This window comes from Molothrus aeneus, chromosome 11 (assembly GCF_037042795.1).
Source record: "Molothrus aeneus isolate 106 chromosome 11, BPBGC_Maene_1.0, whole genome shotgun sequence".
Taxonomy (NCBI): domain Eukaryota; kingdom Metazoa; phylum Chordata; class Aves; order Passeriformes; family Icteridae; genus Molothrus; species Molothrus aeneus.
Window position 1 is genome coordinate 14,706,563 of NC_089656.1, and position 15,315 is coordinate 14,721,877.

Here is a 15,315-nt window from a genome sequence, read left to right on the forward strand (position 1 = left end):
CGGCCCGGAGCTTCGCCCAATCGCGGCGCGGGGACGCCGTGACGTCATCCCTGCAGCCAACCCCCGCCCGCTCCGCGCGCCGCTCTGCCCGCCGTAAGCGCGGCGGCGATTGGCTGCCGCGGGGGCGGGGCCAACCAAGGAAGCGTTCGCTCGGTTGGCCGCGGCGGGCGGAAGGGGCGGGGCGGCCGGCGGAGGGGAGCGGGGTCAATGGCGGCGCTGCGGGCCCGGCGGTGCCGCTCGCTTTGAGAGGCCGCGGTACGTGCCGGGGGCGGGCCCGGGGCGGCGGGGCCGGAGGGTGCGCCCGGAGGGAGCTCCCGGGGGCGGGGATAGCGGCCGCGGCCGGGCCGCTGGGCCCTTCCGAGTGTGGGGGTGAGGAGGGCCGGGCCTGGGCTCCGCGAGCGCGGCGGGCCGGGAGCCGCTCCGGCTCGAGGGGCCGGAGGGGAGGTGCGGAGAGGACTCGGAGCAGCTCCAGCCCGTCACGGCCGTACCGAGCTCCAGGGGTACCGCAGGAAGCGGGCCCGGGGCGGGTTCAGGCCGGTGGGGCCGATTCATCCCCTCCGGGCTCGGCTCGCAGCGCCTCAGCTGATGCCGTGCGGGAGCGCTGCCCGGCCCGGCCCGGCCCCGGTGGGTTGATGGAACGGGTCGGTAAGTCGCGTTTGGTATTTAATGAGGGCTGAGTCTGTTGGAAACTGCGCTCCGGTACTCGAGGCACCGGCTGCCCTACATCTGTTCCAGCCTCAGTGGTGGCAAGGGTGAAGTTTGGGAGGTTTTGTGATCCTGGGGTGTTACCATCTGGTGTTACAAAAACGTGGTTTACAACTGTGACAAACTTTTGTCATTTGCAGTGACAGCATAGCCCTTGAATACCTAGTCACCAGACGAAAACACAGATAAATAGGAATAATTTTCCAAGTGCATGTTTTCTCTTGGGTCTGGTTTGTGTGTGTTAGCTTCACATGGGAGAGGGCAGAGAATATAGCAAGATTACCAAACTTTATAAGTGCAAGTGAACTTGCTTGATGCTGCTTGATGGAGTTCCCTTTCATCTCTTTTCCCCTTCATCTCTTTTCCCCAAGATGGGTTTGTCACTGTCAGACACCAATTTTCAGGCTGGTGTTGGAAGCACGATTGCTGCATCTCAGGCCATAATTAAACCATAATCATGGTTTCATTGATGTATCAATTCATGTATCAATTCAATATATTGTCTGAGTGGACTGACTGATCCAGGTCGTTTGCTGCTGAAGGCTGTTGTCCCCAGAGGATACTGTGTTCTTGCAGAATCCCTCTCTCAGTTTGCTTTTATTACTTTCTGTCACCATTGTATTGGAACTTTTTGTGTCCTCTGTAAATATATAGGTTGAGATGACACAAGTGGAGAAACAAATTTTGTTGTTTATGCAGCACTTGGATAGGAAAGCTGGCCTTGTGATCAGGACCTGTATTCAGCAGTGAGATTCAATTTTTATCTTCTCTGTAAGTTTCCGGCTTGAACCACCTTCAGAAATTGCCCTCAAAAAACAAATTTTCCATGCTTTCTGGAAAGTGGAGTTAGGGTCTTAGGGTGGATTTTTTTGTTTGATATTAAAGAAAGAAAGAAAGAAAAGTTTAAAGAAGATAAAATCACCAGCCCTGGATCTGTCCTTCCTGTCCCCAGCTCTTAAGAGAATTCTTTTGTCTCAACTTCTTTTAGTAATTCTAACCTTAAGAATGCTTCCTGCTGTAACAAATATTTGTCCAGTGCTCTAACCTGGATTTCTCCTGAGACTTCAATTTTTAAATTTTTGTTACAAGCAATATCCCCCAAAAGTATCAGTTTTTGTAAGGATTTCAGGACTTCCTGCAGGACTGGTTCCTTGTGGTACAAAGGAAGGATGATAAACAGGTTTCTTCCCTTATTTGGGTTTCTGCATCCCTTCCTCCTTGGAAGAGTTCTGGGATCTCTTCTGTGCTGAAATGCAGGGGGAGATCCCAAATGAGCAGTACTTGGCAGAACTGTGGGCAGTCCTTAACGTGCTGCAGTTATCCAGGGAGATGATAAAGTAGAAAAACGTTATGTTTGCATGTCTTTAAATGAGCAGCTCTGTATGTTGTGTTTATGTTGTACTTCTGTGTACAGTTTTGATGTACAGGCTTGAAACACAAACAGGCATTAGGGCTTCATGGAGCTGGCAGAATAATTCTGGAGGGAAGCACCTAGGACTGAGAGAAGCAGTTTGTTTCATCCTGGGCTTACAGGTGTCAAGAGCACGAGTTTCTTGTTAGGCTGACTATTGGAGCATCTCCACCCTGCCCCTGGTACTGAAATCTTGAGCAGAGGTGGCTGCACTGTGTGGGAAGGGGCTGTGCTCTCTGCAGGGGAAGTGCTGCTCATTTTCCAACTCCAACTCTGTTTCAGCCCTTTCTCACACAGCTGTTGACCTCCCAGCCAGTTCTCCCTAGTTTATATCCTGGGCAGTGTTGTGTGGTCATGGTTCTGTGGGATATCCTTTGGCCAGTTCAGGACAGCTGTCCTGGCTCCCTCACAGCTTCTTGTGTAGCTCCTCACTGGCTGAGTGTGAGACACTGGGGATTCCTTGACTTAGGCTAAAACTGCAAGGGTGTTATCAATGTTCTTGTCACACCAAGCCCAAACCCCAGAGCTGTACCAGCTACTAAGAAATTTAGCTCTGTCCCAGCCAAAACCAGAAGAGTTGTTAATTTCTGAAATTTCACTGTTAATCACTTCTAAATGCATGCATTCAACAACTGAAAACAGGCAAGCTTTCTCAAATTTTTCACAGGTTGGCCAAAAAAACTTGGGATTTGATATTTTGCCATCACTTTATTCCTCTTCAGAACATATGTGGAGGAACAGAAATAAAAGGATGGGAGTGTAGGTGAGGGTGTTTAATTTAATTTTTTAAAAATATTTATTTAAGCAGAGTAAATCCATTAGAACATGACTTTCAGAAAAACAGCCTGAGGCAGACAACTAGCAGGAAAGACATAATTATGAAAAAAGAGTAAAGAAGGAGTAATAGATGTTGCTTATTAGTCTGAGCAGTTATGCAGTAACTGATTGCAGTCAGTGCTTACTATGCAGTGTTCTTTGGAGAACTGGAGTTACTGTTAGGACAGCAGGTCTGTTTTTCAGGATATTTAATAATCACTCATTGAAAAGCATGATCAGACTCCTGATTGTGTTTTTAGCAGACAGTATTCCACAATGGAAGGGGGAGATGGCACTGCTGACCTGGTGATTAACAAGAGGTTCGTGTCTGAAGCAGAGCTAGAGGAGCGACGAAAGAGAAGGCAAGAGGAATGGGAAAAGGTCCGAAAACCTGAGGACCCAAAAGGTATGGGCTCAATTTAGGAATTACAGGGAAAAGAGCTGAGAATTTTTCACTTTTTCCACTTTCCCACTTATGTGGGAAATAGAAATTCTGGAAGGAGACACCTAGGACTGAGAGAAGCAGTTTGTTTCATCCTGGGCTTATTGGTGTCAAGAGCACGAGTTTCCTTGTTAGGTTGAGTACTTGGAGAATCTCCACCCCGCCCCTGGTACTGAAATACTGAAGCAGAGGTGGCTGCACTGTGTGGGAAGGGGCTGTGCTCTCTGCAGGGGAAGTGCTGCTCATGTCAGTAATTATAGGAAAAAGGTCTGAGAATTTTTCACTTTATGGGAAATAGAAATTAAAAGTAATGGCTTTTTTTATTCTATAATTGAAATGGTTTTATATGAAGGAACTGTTGGTGGTTTAGTGTTTCTAACATGGTCTCCCTTCCTGATTTGTTCCTTTCAGAATGCCCAGAGGAGGCATATGACCCACGGTCCTTGTATGAAAGGCTCCAGGAACAGAGAGAAAAGAAGCAACAGGAGTTTGAGGAGCAATTTAAATTCAGTAAGCAGCAAACTGCATGTAACAGTTTACAAACTGCATGTGTTGTATGCAACAGCTGTGCACAATTTCTGAGTAAAGGACATATCTGTGTGTTTTGTCTCCCTCTCTGAGAGGGAAACAAAAGCTTCAGGAGAGTATTTTTGAAATTCTGAATTTTTAAAGGAGCACCTTTTGGACACTGAGGCAGCACTGCACACATGCAAAATTCAAAAGGTGTTTGCAGTTATCAAGCTGCATGCCTGTAAAGTGTTGAATACTGAGCTTGTATTGCATATAAAATAAAAAAACCCAAAAAATGCCAAACAAACTTGATAGCAATCCAGAAAGAAATGGAAAAGTATTGTGGTTTTGTGACTCTTAAATTCATTCTTTAACACATGCTTGAATCAATTAAAGAAATCCTGTTAGAGCAGCTATTTCCAAGCCATAATTATTTGACTAAAATTGATTTGAAAGTTAAGATTGTGATTTGGTAGAAGTAAATTTACATGTTTTGATTCTTTAGAAGTAGATGTTTGATTCTTCTAATGTAAAGTTTGAATTTCTGGTTTTATAGAAGAGTGCTTGCCCTTTGAAAAGTGGCAAGTACAGATAACAGCATTAATGCATTCAAGTCTCCAGCTGGACCTACAGGATTCTTTCCACCTCGAGTTTCCAGTAAACTTCAGTAGACTTTTGATCCCATTTTTGGAGTCATTTTTGGTAACATGACTGAGCAATTCTTGCTGAAGGAGCCACCCAAAAATTGCTCTCAGCCTGAACAGGAAGTGCTTCTAAGAACTGCCTAAATGAATAGTTTTTCTTGGCCAGTTATATTAGATCTGCAACAGCTTTGCTTTGGTAATCCAAGTACTGGAATGGGAAGTAGCCCTCAGAAGCAAACCCACCTCTGCTTTTAATGCAACCGCAGCAGAATACCAGACCCCAACTAACCTGGAGAGCAAAACCTGCTGCAGAGTGTCTGGGAGGAAACCTCAATAAAACCTCAGCTCAAAGCACCTCACTGGCTGCTCCTCTTGGTTTGCAGATGAGTCAGGCAGAAAATGAGATTAATTCATGTCACTTCCTTCAAAAAATGTCCTGAGTGCCACTGCTTTTGCTCTCTGAAGGGGTCCTCAGTAGCAGTAGTGAGTGCTACAAGTTACTGTTAAAAGATTTATGAATGAGCTCTGCATGAGTTGGAAGGAGCAGGGATTGGCTTTTATAAAGTAACCCCAAATAATCATTGATTTCCAGAGCTTTTCTGTCAGACACAAGCCTGCCAATTATTGGTGTAAATGGATTTCCTAGTTTGCCCTCAAAGTGACTAGGGCTTGCCTGTGTGGGTTGAAGATTAAAAAGATGGTGACTTCATGTAAAAGCCTAAAATATGGAATTAAACTTTAATGAACACTAAAGGTAATGTTTGGGCTAAGATTTCTGATGATGACTACAAAGACCAAGATTTGGTCTTCCTGAAACATAATCTTTATTGTCATTCTAATTAAATCATTTGCTCAAGAGGCTCTGAACATTTTCAGAACAGGAAATAAAAGACGTTCCTGCTGCACTAGCATGTACTTTCCTTAAAGTAGGGTAGCATGTTTAGAAAGAATTTGATTTTATTTGGAAATTAGGAGTTGTCTTGCTTCTACTTTTTTTAAAATTTTTGAACAGGTGTTAAAACTAATTAGGTAGGAATTGTTTGCTCTAAGAAAATGTTCTTCCTCTTTTGAGGCAAGACATAGTGTGGTTTTTTTAGTTATTGGTTGGTTTAAGAACATTTAGAGGAGACAGACAGACTTGGTGTCTGAAACCAACAAATTTCTTCTTTCTTTATTCAGAAAATATGGTAAGAGGCTTAGATGAAGATGAGACACATTTCCTTGATGAGGTTTCTCGGCAGCAAGAGCTACTAGAAAAGCAACGAAGGGAAGAAGAGCTGAAAGAACTAAATGAATACAGAATATCCTTTGCACTAAAGTGGCTGGTGGTTACCTAGAGGAGGGTAAGAGTGGGCTGTAGTTTGTTCTGTCAGCTGACATTCTTTTTATGAAGCTGCTTTACAGAGTGTGTATAGTGATACATTTTCAAAGTTTGATGGCTTCATTGTAGCTTTGACAGACCCCTGCAATGTTTGATATTCCCCCCCTCAACTCCCACTACTTTAATCCTTTCCTTTTCCCCTCTGCATTGTTTTGGGGTTTGGTTGTGTTTTCTTGGGGTTTGGTTTTTCTGTTAGTGAGGTCATGAAATACCATAATTTAAAAGAGAACATAAAGAAAAACCAGTGTATTATTTATAATATTTTGCTTTTGTCTTAAGGAAAATTACATGCTCTTTTTTTTAGCTGTATATTGCTGGATTTTAACATTCCTGTTTGAAATAATGTGTGAATTGGTCTCTCTGTTATTCTTCTTGGAGTAATGCATTTTCCCTTGCTGATACCTTCAGGATGAGAAATTAAATACATCTGATTTTCTTCTGAGAAGTCAGTGCCCATGGAGTCTTGGCTTCTTTGGGTAGTACACACTTGTAGGCAGGACTAAGAGCAGGACAGTTTGGCTTTGCTGTTAAATTTGCCTAATTTTCTTGTAGATATGCTAGAAAATAATATAGGATGTTTTTCCTCTCTAATTAGTGCCAGCCAAGGGAGGTTGGAATGATTTGAGAATTTCTGTGCTAAGCAAAATGTTGCTTTTTTGAGGTTTACTGAACCTATGCAGAATCTGATGGTTTCCTTGTCTAGATTGCTTTTGAGTTATAGATGAACAAAACACAAGTGCTCAGGGAAACTTTAGTACAGATGAAAGAGTTTGTGGACACAAGGAGGTGACCAAACCAGTCAGCAAATAAAATTGAATAGTGCTGGTATTACAGAGCTTGGTCTTACCTTGTGTTAGTCAATAATTTACAATTTGGAGCATGTGTCCTGTGAAGAACATCTCAATTAGCTCAGGAGTATGTTTATGGAAAAGCAATCCTGATGCATTTTTTAACTTCAGAAATAGGCTGCAGTTAGCTGATGGCTTTGGAGCATTTTCTTGATTTGCTGGATATATTTGTGGGATATTCATGGATATATTTAGTTTTGGTGATGGTTGCTCATGGGGCTGGCTGAAGCAGGGTTGTGCAGTGTGAGATGGTGCTGTGGGAGCAGCTGACAGCTCTTGTTATGTCATGTACATCTGGGGTGAGCCATACCAGCCCTGAGGGAATCTTAAGTTGCCTTGAATTGGCCACATAACACACAGATCCCTGAAGAGCCTGATCAAGATGTGCAGACCATCTCACCTCAGTCTTTGCTCTGAATCTGAAGTCTTACTTTAAGAATTAAACTGTAGAACTTATTGCTGATGGAGTGGAGGAAGGGAGAATGTTTTATAGTCACCTCATCTTGTGAGAAAATCAAAAGTGGTGCCCATTTAATTTCTTTTTTAAATTGACTTGTGTTTGAAATTTTTGGTGGTGTTCTGAAATGCAAAAGTGGTTTTTGCTTCTGCAGGTTGTTACTAATGGTTTATCACTGCAGTGACAAAAACCACTGTGCTGCATCTATAGGTGCTGTTTAAATGCTCTTCCAAATTAATAAGAGCAGTATCAACCCAATGGATTTCACTATTTGCTCCTTTTCCTGCAATAGCATTTAATTTAAGCTACCCAGAGGCATTAATTTCATGGTAAAAACTGTGTCAATATTCAAGTACAGAGATCTTTCTTTCTTAATTTTTCAGGTTGAACAATCACAAAATTATACATCCTCAGGATAAATATGCCTTGGAATATTTTAATGTACTCTTGAGCATAAGAAATTCATATGCATGGATGAATAGGAATTTTTCTTTCTCCTGCATGAACAACTAGGTTTGTTTGTTCCTTACCTTATCCAGACCCTCCTGTTCAGATACAGATTTACAAATTTTTTAAAGCCATTTCCAAGAAGTATTTGAGAGCAAGATCAGCTTGTCTTTCCTGCTATCTAAATGTAGGAACAGTCCCCCCTCCAAGAAGCTGCCTTTACTGAAGGACAGCTTGTTTAGTGCAGTTGATATTTAAGATTGAGAGGTTTGTTTCTAATGTTGTCTTCCTGAGAGGGAACACTTCTTGGCTGCCTATAGCATTACATTTGCTAATGACAGCAGGATGTATAAAATACCTACTAAAAATGTGCTGTGCCTTTCTAGTTGAGGAGTTTTAGGAGAATGCCATCCTGGATGGAAGCTAAAAGCCTGTAATTTTCTATCTTTAAAAGAAAAGCCTTTGAGTTCCTCAGTCAGGCTTAGAATATAACAAGGTAATGGACCTAAATGTGGCAGTTGAACACTGCAGTGTGTGGAAGAATTGTGTGGCAGCATCAAATCATGTTCAGCACGAGGAGCTCTCAGATGACTTCAGACAGCCACAGGATGGCACTCCTGTGCCATCTCAAAAATAGATAAAATTGAACAGTGGTTTGGGCTGAGAGGACTTTTGGTTGAAGTAAGGAACAGTCTGGGTTACTGCTGTATCCTTAGGAAAATCAAACAATAAATGGCATCTGAACATTCCTGTCTGTAAAGGGATTGGAGAATGGGTGTCACTTCAAGGCAAAGTCTAGAAGTTTTTGATTTTCAGATGTTCAGTGGGGGGAAAAAGCTATGGGTTCAGATATATGGGCCATCAATGTGAAATTCAGTATCCAATGTATGTCTGCAGTGACTGGGGCATCTGTGAAACTCCACCTTGTGGAACTGTAGTCAGAGGAGAGACTGTTGGAACACTAGATTTGAGTTTATAAACATGCTTTTAAACTAAGTTCATTTGCCTTTGCCCGTGCAGTTAAAATTTTTGCAGAATTTTGTGTGACTTTCCTGGCACCCCATCTACAAAGAGGGTCTTTGGCAGATTTCTTTTCATCACACAAGGAGATGTGTTCAGTGTGTGCAGAGTGTGCCCTAATAAACACACCCTGCTCCTTCTCATCCCATCTGAGAACCTGCTCAAGCTTCTCTACTTCATTATAGATTTCAGCTGCATTCCACCTTGCTAACACTGTTTTAATCTGCTTAGCTTTTCTGAGCAGTTTTAGTCTTTTTTTGGGTGAATCTTGGACCACAGTTCCCCTTAATTAAAGTCTCCTTTCTCTTGGGATTGGTGCTCAGACCAGCAGTAGAATCCTTGTGGTCCTTACAGAGAGATGAGCTGCAAAGGTGGAATGCTAAAGACCAAACCCAAAAAATGGAACTGTTCTGTCTTGCTAGGCTGAAATCTGCTGGGCTCAGCAGAAAGAGGCTTTGAGGAGTGGAAGTGAGTGCACATATTGCTTCTTAGCTTTTCTGCTAAGGATTAGAGTGAGGAGCAGCAAATTGGAATTGCAAATGTGTTGATCCCTATAGGGGGGGAAGTACTGTATTGCCTTTTTGGTTTGTTTGTTTTGGTCCAGCCTGACCTTTTTGCTTTTCTAAGGCCTTGAGGAAAAGGCAGGATGGTGGATGTGTTCATGGGTGCTGGGGGTGTTGTGTTACACCTTTCTGGCTTCAGAACAGCAGCTCCCAGGCTGCTGCCTGGGCATCCTCACAGAGAGAGCTGGTCCTGATACCAGAGAGGGCTCCAACCCCAGAGGGCAAACTATCTTCCCTTCTGGCTGAGGGTACCAGCTCAATGTCATCACAAATAAGTTTATTTTGTTAGAATATGTGAATGAACTTGGGTCACTGCTGTCAGCAGAGCTGGATAAATATATCAGGGAGGAAATGTCTGTTCTCCCCATTCCTTCCCAGCTGATCCTTAACCCTTAATTCACAGCACTCTCACTAAAGTGGGAGTCAGTATGGACCCAAAGAAGGAAACTGAGAAGAAATTGCCAATGAAGTCAGTGGAAAACAAGAACAAATTTTCTCAGGCAAAGCTGTTGGCAGGAGCTGTGAAACACAGAAGGTTAGTTTCACACTTCTATAAATTCCTGAGGAACGGAACCCAGTTAGCAGTGTAAAGGGAGACAGGCCAAAACTGCCTCCAGAGAGTGAGGTGTAAACCTTAGCCCTAAAGAAAAAGGGGGAAGGTATAAGAAAAGACCAGTCTTGTTTCTATAGGCTCTCACAAACTGTGGGGAAAAACATGAAGCAAATCAAATAGATAAGTGTGTGTAAAGCAAGTGGGCAGGATCTTCATTTTAGAGTGCCAGGCTTGGGCAATCCTGCTTGGGGTTTGAGGGAATCTGTTTTACATCTCTGTTTGTAGATATCAGTGTCACTTCACAAATGCAATTTCATTCAGGTTGCCTGATTTATCAGCCAATTTTACCTGTGTTTAAAATGGATTGTTTTAATGGATTTGCACTGATACATCAGCACCCTTTCCATCCCAGCTGAGTTTGTGATGTGCTTGCTGCTTTGATCTTGGCCTGCAAACACAGCTGCTGGTGTACTACAGGTTATGGAGAAACCAGGCATGTGGGACCAGACTTATTTCCCCCAGATGAATCATCTAATACTTAAGATGATTACTGACATCTCAAAGTGCAGTGTGTTCAAATCATCTCAGGGAATGTGAGATTATTTTAGAAGCTTATCTTGTAGGGTGATGTTTAGCTCCCAGTACAGCAGTTAATTGCATGTCTGAAAACTGAAGTAAGCACTTCCACCACCTGATGTCTGTGGGGTTGGGTGATAGTTTAAGTTTTGGGAAGGCAGAAAAGAAAAACCCTGAGCTGATAACAAGCAGCCAAAAATGTTGGTTTTGTCTTGTAACTAATAGTACTTAACCCAGTAGGATGTACAAAAGGAGCTGGCATGTGCTTAATGGTACTTCTAAAGTCTGCAGATGGCATCTGTTTGAAGAGAGCATCTTAACTGACATGTCAGTGCCATTGCAGACTTGCTTTGCAGTCTTCTATTTTTGCCATCTTATCTTTTATTGCAAAGTGGCCCAAAGCAAGTGTAGTGTGAGCTCAACATCTGCTCCCTGAGCTTTGTAATTTCCTCTAAAGGATGTATTAGTATTAAAAGCTCTCTGCACAGAATCACCTTTCATCTGTACTGCATGTTCTGATAGGGACAGAAAAGAGTTAATGCATCCTAATGCTCATGCTTCATCAGTTCATCACTGCAGAATCTGGGAAGCATTTGTTTATGTGGATGCCTTAGCACTGGGAACATGCAGGAGTGGGGGGTGAAATCTCAGTAGTGACAGGGGAGAGATATAGAAGCTCTGAAGAGTCAGAAGTCCAAGTCATGTTCCTTTCTCCCAGTGCCACTTTGGACCCAGAAAGGACCTTTGTGGACACTGCAGCTCTGTCCAGTGCTGTAAGAGTGCTGGGTGCAAGGTTTCTAGATGTTTTAAAACAGGCTCTCCAGGTGCTTCAAGGAGGGGAAGGAAGCCTTGCAAGGGAAAAGCCATGGATGTTGGCCCCAGCAAGTGTGGTAATCATCCCCATGTGCAAGGCTGTGGCCATGTGGGTGTCTGAAGCTCAGGTAGTTATTCCCACTCTCCTGTGGGGCACATCCTGCTGAACAGGCAGCTCCAGGTTGCTGTGCAAGGGTTTTGACTTGAACTCTAAGAGGTGTGTTCCTTTCCCAGGTTCACAAGTGATAGGTGTAGGGTAGGTGTTGGAGCTTCCTTGGATCCTGCATGTTCCCCAAGGAGCCTCAGTTAAAGGCAGTTGGAAGTGGTGATGGTCATCAGGGGACCCTGCTGGCACCTGTTGTAGCATTTAAGGCAAAGATGTAACAATGACTTCATAGTAATTAAGTGGTTGCCTATGAAGAACAAGACACTCTGTTATTTTTTCCACAGTTCAGATGGTGGTAACAGTGTCAAGAGGTTGAAATTAGACACTGACCACGAGGAAAAGAATCCAGGTATGTCCCAACTTCTGTGTGTGGGAAGCTCTGTGTCTGTCACTGAACAGCAGCTGAGTTGGGGTTAAATCTCATAGAGGCTTTGCTTTTCTGTTCCTTCACTGGACAGCACGGACTTTGGTTGGCACGTTCTCTTTTAAAGCAGTAGAAATATGTGGGAGCTGACAGCCTTCATGGAAAATAGGGCTGCAGGGACCCTCTGCAGGTTATCAGGATGTCCCCAAACCAGCCCTGACAGATGTTTGTCTAAGGAGCTCTTAAGTCCCCACATATAGAGACTGTCCACCTTCCTTTGAGAGTTTATTAATCTGAAAGAGTTTAACCTGATAACTAATGGAATTGTCCTTAGGTGCATTTCAAGCCTAATGCTTGTTCTGTGGGCAGGAGACCTGGAGAACAGATCATCCCCTTCCTCTTCACAGCAACATTGCATGTATTTGTTTACATCCAATTGAGCTTTATGCTCTGAAGTGATTCAGTCCATCCTGAAATCAATTTGTTTCAGAAAATTGTGGGGAACTAGAAGAAAAATTAAGTTGTGTTTCAGCTGTGGCTGTTAGGGCTGCAATTGACTTGCTGTCAAGCTACTCTGACACAAATCGGGTGAGTGCAGTTGTGTAACGACAACCCAAGGCACTTCCTGAATCTCCTTCTGTTCAGTAAACTTTCAGAACAGCAGAAATAATTAATTAGCCATGGAAGATGGGAGATGTTGACTAGCAGAATAATGGAATAAAACTTTTTCTCAACTATGCTGTTATATTGCAAAAAAAATTACTCAATTACTCAAAGCAGAGACATTTATTCTTATTTAGTGGGTTTGGTACTTGACAAGCATCAAACTGACAACTTTAGAATAAAAAAATGTAGTGCCAGCATAGAGCTGGGCTTAAACTAGTGATGAGCAGGAAAAAATCCCCTGAGGTAGCAAGTCCTTCCTGTCAGAATGCTTTTATTACAGCATAAAGCTGCCTTATGCTTTAATTAAATCCTGAAATCATCCCCTGCTTATGTGGGGAAAGCAGGTGAGTGACACATGGCGGTTCCTGCACTGATTGAAAGGCCTTTCCCGCACTCTGATTTTTGACTGAGGTTTCTCTCTTGCAGAAAAGCCCTCCTGTGTGTCCTTGGGGAGCAGCTCAGTGGGAGGCTCCACGGTGCACTGTCCCTCAGCAGCCGTGTGCATCGGGATCCTGCCTGGCCTGGGCGCCTACTCGGGGAGCAGCGACTCCGAGTCCAGCTCGGACAGCGAGGGCACCATCAATTCCACTGGCAAGATTGTCTCCTCTGTCTTTCGTGGCAACAGCTTCTTTGATGGTCCATAACAAAATCCCTCTGTGTGTAATGTAGTGCAGAATATCTTCCAAAGCCCTGATGGATGCTTGTTGCATCCTTCTGCCCCAAATATAATCTTTCTAGCTAACCTCTCAACTTTATTACACTCAGATACTCCTAAAGTAACTCATTATTCCCTCCCCCCCTTCCCCCCCAACTTTCCATTTCTGGGGTGCATACTGAGCCTGGAAGAAAAGCTGCCATCCTAAAGCAGAAGGCACACCTAACCATGTCACAAAGGTCTGAGGGTATGGAGGAGAGAGCTTTATCTTTTACAATTCTTATGGAAAGAATTATGTTGATTTAAGAAGTTTATACAAGACTAACAGGCAAAAAATAATCACTTGAAGCAGTGAAGTCTTGTAGAAGCAGCCATGTGTTCTGTTTTAAAATGTCATTTTTATTCTGTATTTGAAAAATGGGGGCAGAACCAAATTTGAGCAGATGGTGAAGTGTAGATTGCCATGACACTGTAAAGAAGTTTTAGTGTTACATGATTAAAGACATTCTGAATGCATTTTTTTTATCTCTGCCTGTGCCATTCATAATTGTTCTCATTCCATTAATCAATTTCTGCTCTACCCAACCAGCCGTTCCCTCAAACCACCATCCAGGAGAGGTGTAGGTCGGTTTCCCACAGAAGCAGAGGTGGTGAAGGAAAACTTGGTCTGAGTGAGTTCACAGGAACTGCTGGCTTTTCTGCTCAAAGGCTGCTCCAGCACTGGGGCTTGACAAGTCATGCAGCTTTTCAGCAGCAGTGTCCTGAAGGGCATGAATTCAGAGTGGGTGGCACTCCCCTGTTCAGCCAAACTCCTTTGTAGGGGAGTTGGAGAATTCCAGAAGTGGGGCTGAGGGCCCATCCTCTTAATCTCAGTGTGCTGGTGGGAGTTTGGAGGGTTGGAACAGCTCAGCTCAGGGGTGAAAGTGTCTTTGTGCAATCCTGCTCTAAGTACTGCCCTTGTGAGACAGCAGCTGGTCAGTGTGTACCAAAGGACAGTCACCTGGAGGTGGCACTGAGGGACTTGGGAGGGAGCAGAGAAAACAAGGCCTGTAGTGGATTCCTGCCTTAGCCTGAGTGCTGAATTTTCCAAAGGAAAGGGGAAGAGTTGCACTCACAATGCAGCTATCCTTAGGTAAATACCCTTTCTGTTTGCACAGCCCTGATCCACAGACAGATCTTTACAAACACACTGCAATTCCTCCCCTGCTCTGGGCTGCCTGGCACCTCCTGTGCTTGCTCCAGAGTTGCTCCTGCCTCTTCTCTAGCTACTGTAATTATGGCACTTTCAGGTGGAAAATAAGCAGATTTCATGCAGCCTCTCTAATGCTTTGCTTTTGGTGACTTTCATCTTACTGAGCTATGGAATGAAATGGAAGTGGTGCACAAAAAAATGCATGTTTTTTTATTAAAGTTGTATGGGCAAGAGCCTCAAGGAGTTGGTATGAGAGCTGCTGGTATTCTTCTCTGGCATTAAACTAGATCAATTATCTGACTGTAGAGTCAGAGCAGCCTTGCCCAGCTGCCAGCATGCTGGGGCTGTTTTCCTGAGTGGTATCTTGCACAGCTGCAGTCAAAATGCCTGATTTAGCCAGAAATTTATAGTGGGAGTTTCCAGCCAATTGTGGCAAATGCAGTGGTAGGCTGCAGGTGAGATGGTGTGTAAATTATGGTGTGTATATGGGGCTGTGCAAGGCCAGGAGGAGACATAATCCAGGAAAAGCAGATGTGAGGGCCCTCTGCCTTTCTCCTGTTCCTACAAGAATGGACTAGGACACTTGGGGAATGCCTTGGAGTCAGCTCTGCTGTTCTCAGGGCCTGGCTCATGTAAACAAGCTGCAGAGCTGTCCCAGCTCCTCACTCCATCTGTTGGTCCCATTTACCTTTGTACATCAGGAGCCATCTGACATTAAAATACTCCAGTGCTGGAGATGTGCTGGGAAGTGCAGAGTGCATGGGATGGAGGATAAATCAGACCTGAAAAGGGCAGCTGTGGCAGTAACCTTGCCCTGGGCTGCCAAAGCTGGAGACGAGCTGGCTGTGGCTGGCTCCAGCAACTCTCACTCACTGATGGATTTAGATACATTTTTTTGTTATTTTAAAGAAAAATCCGTGACTGCATAATGTGTGCTTCATCCCCTCCCCAGGGACAGCTCAATAAACCGCTCCTTGTCTGTGCTAGTTGTTAAAGTTTCAGGAGGTGTTAAAAAAACCCAACAAACCCCCACAAACACTCTACTAGCAGCAGAGTTTATGAGCTCCTGCAGCTGCGTGTGAGGTT

At 43.9% G+C, this 15,315-nt stretch overlaps 1 protein-coding gene across 1 annotated transcript; it reads left to right on the plus strand.

The window, feature by feature from the left end:
• The first annotated feature begins 181 nt into the window (after positions 1 to 181).
• Positions 182 to 13,553, plus strand: PSME3IP1 (proteasome activator subunit 3 interacting protein 1). Its single transcript, XM_066557511.1, has 7 exons — positions 182 to 255; positions 3,196 to 3,338; positions 3,786 to 3,884; positions 5,708 to 5,846; positions 9,648 to 9,779; positions 11,637 to 11,701; positions 12,809 to 13,553. Exons 2-7 carry the CDS (start codon positions 3,209 to 3,211, stop codon positions 13,024 to 13,026), a joined length of 783 nt encoding a protein of 260 aa, XP_066413608.1. The 5' UTR covers positions 182 to 255; positions 3,196 to 3,208; the 3' UTR covers positions 13,027 to 13,553.
• Positions 13,554 to 15,315: the final 1,762 nt, after the last annotated feature.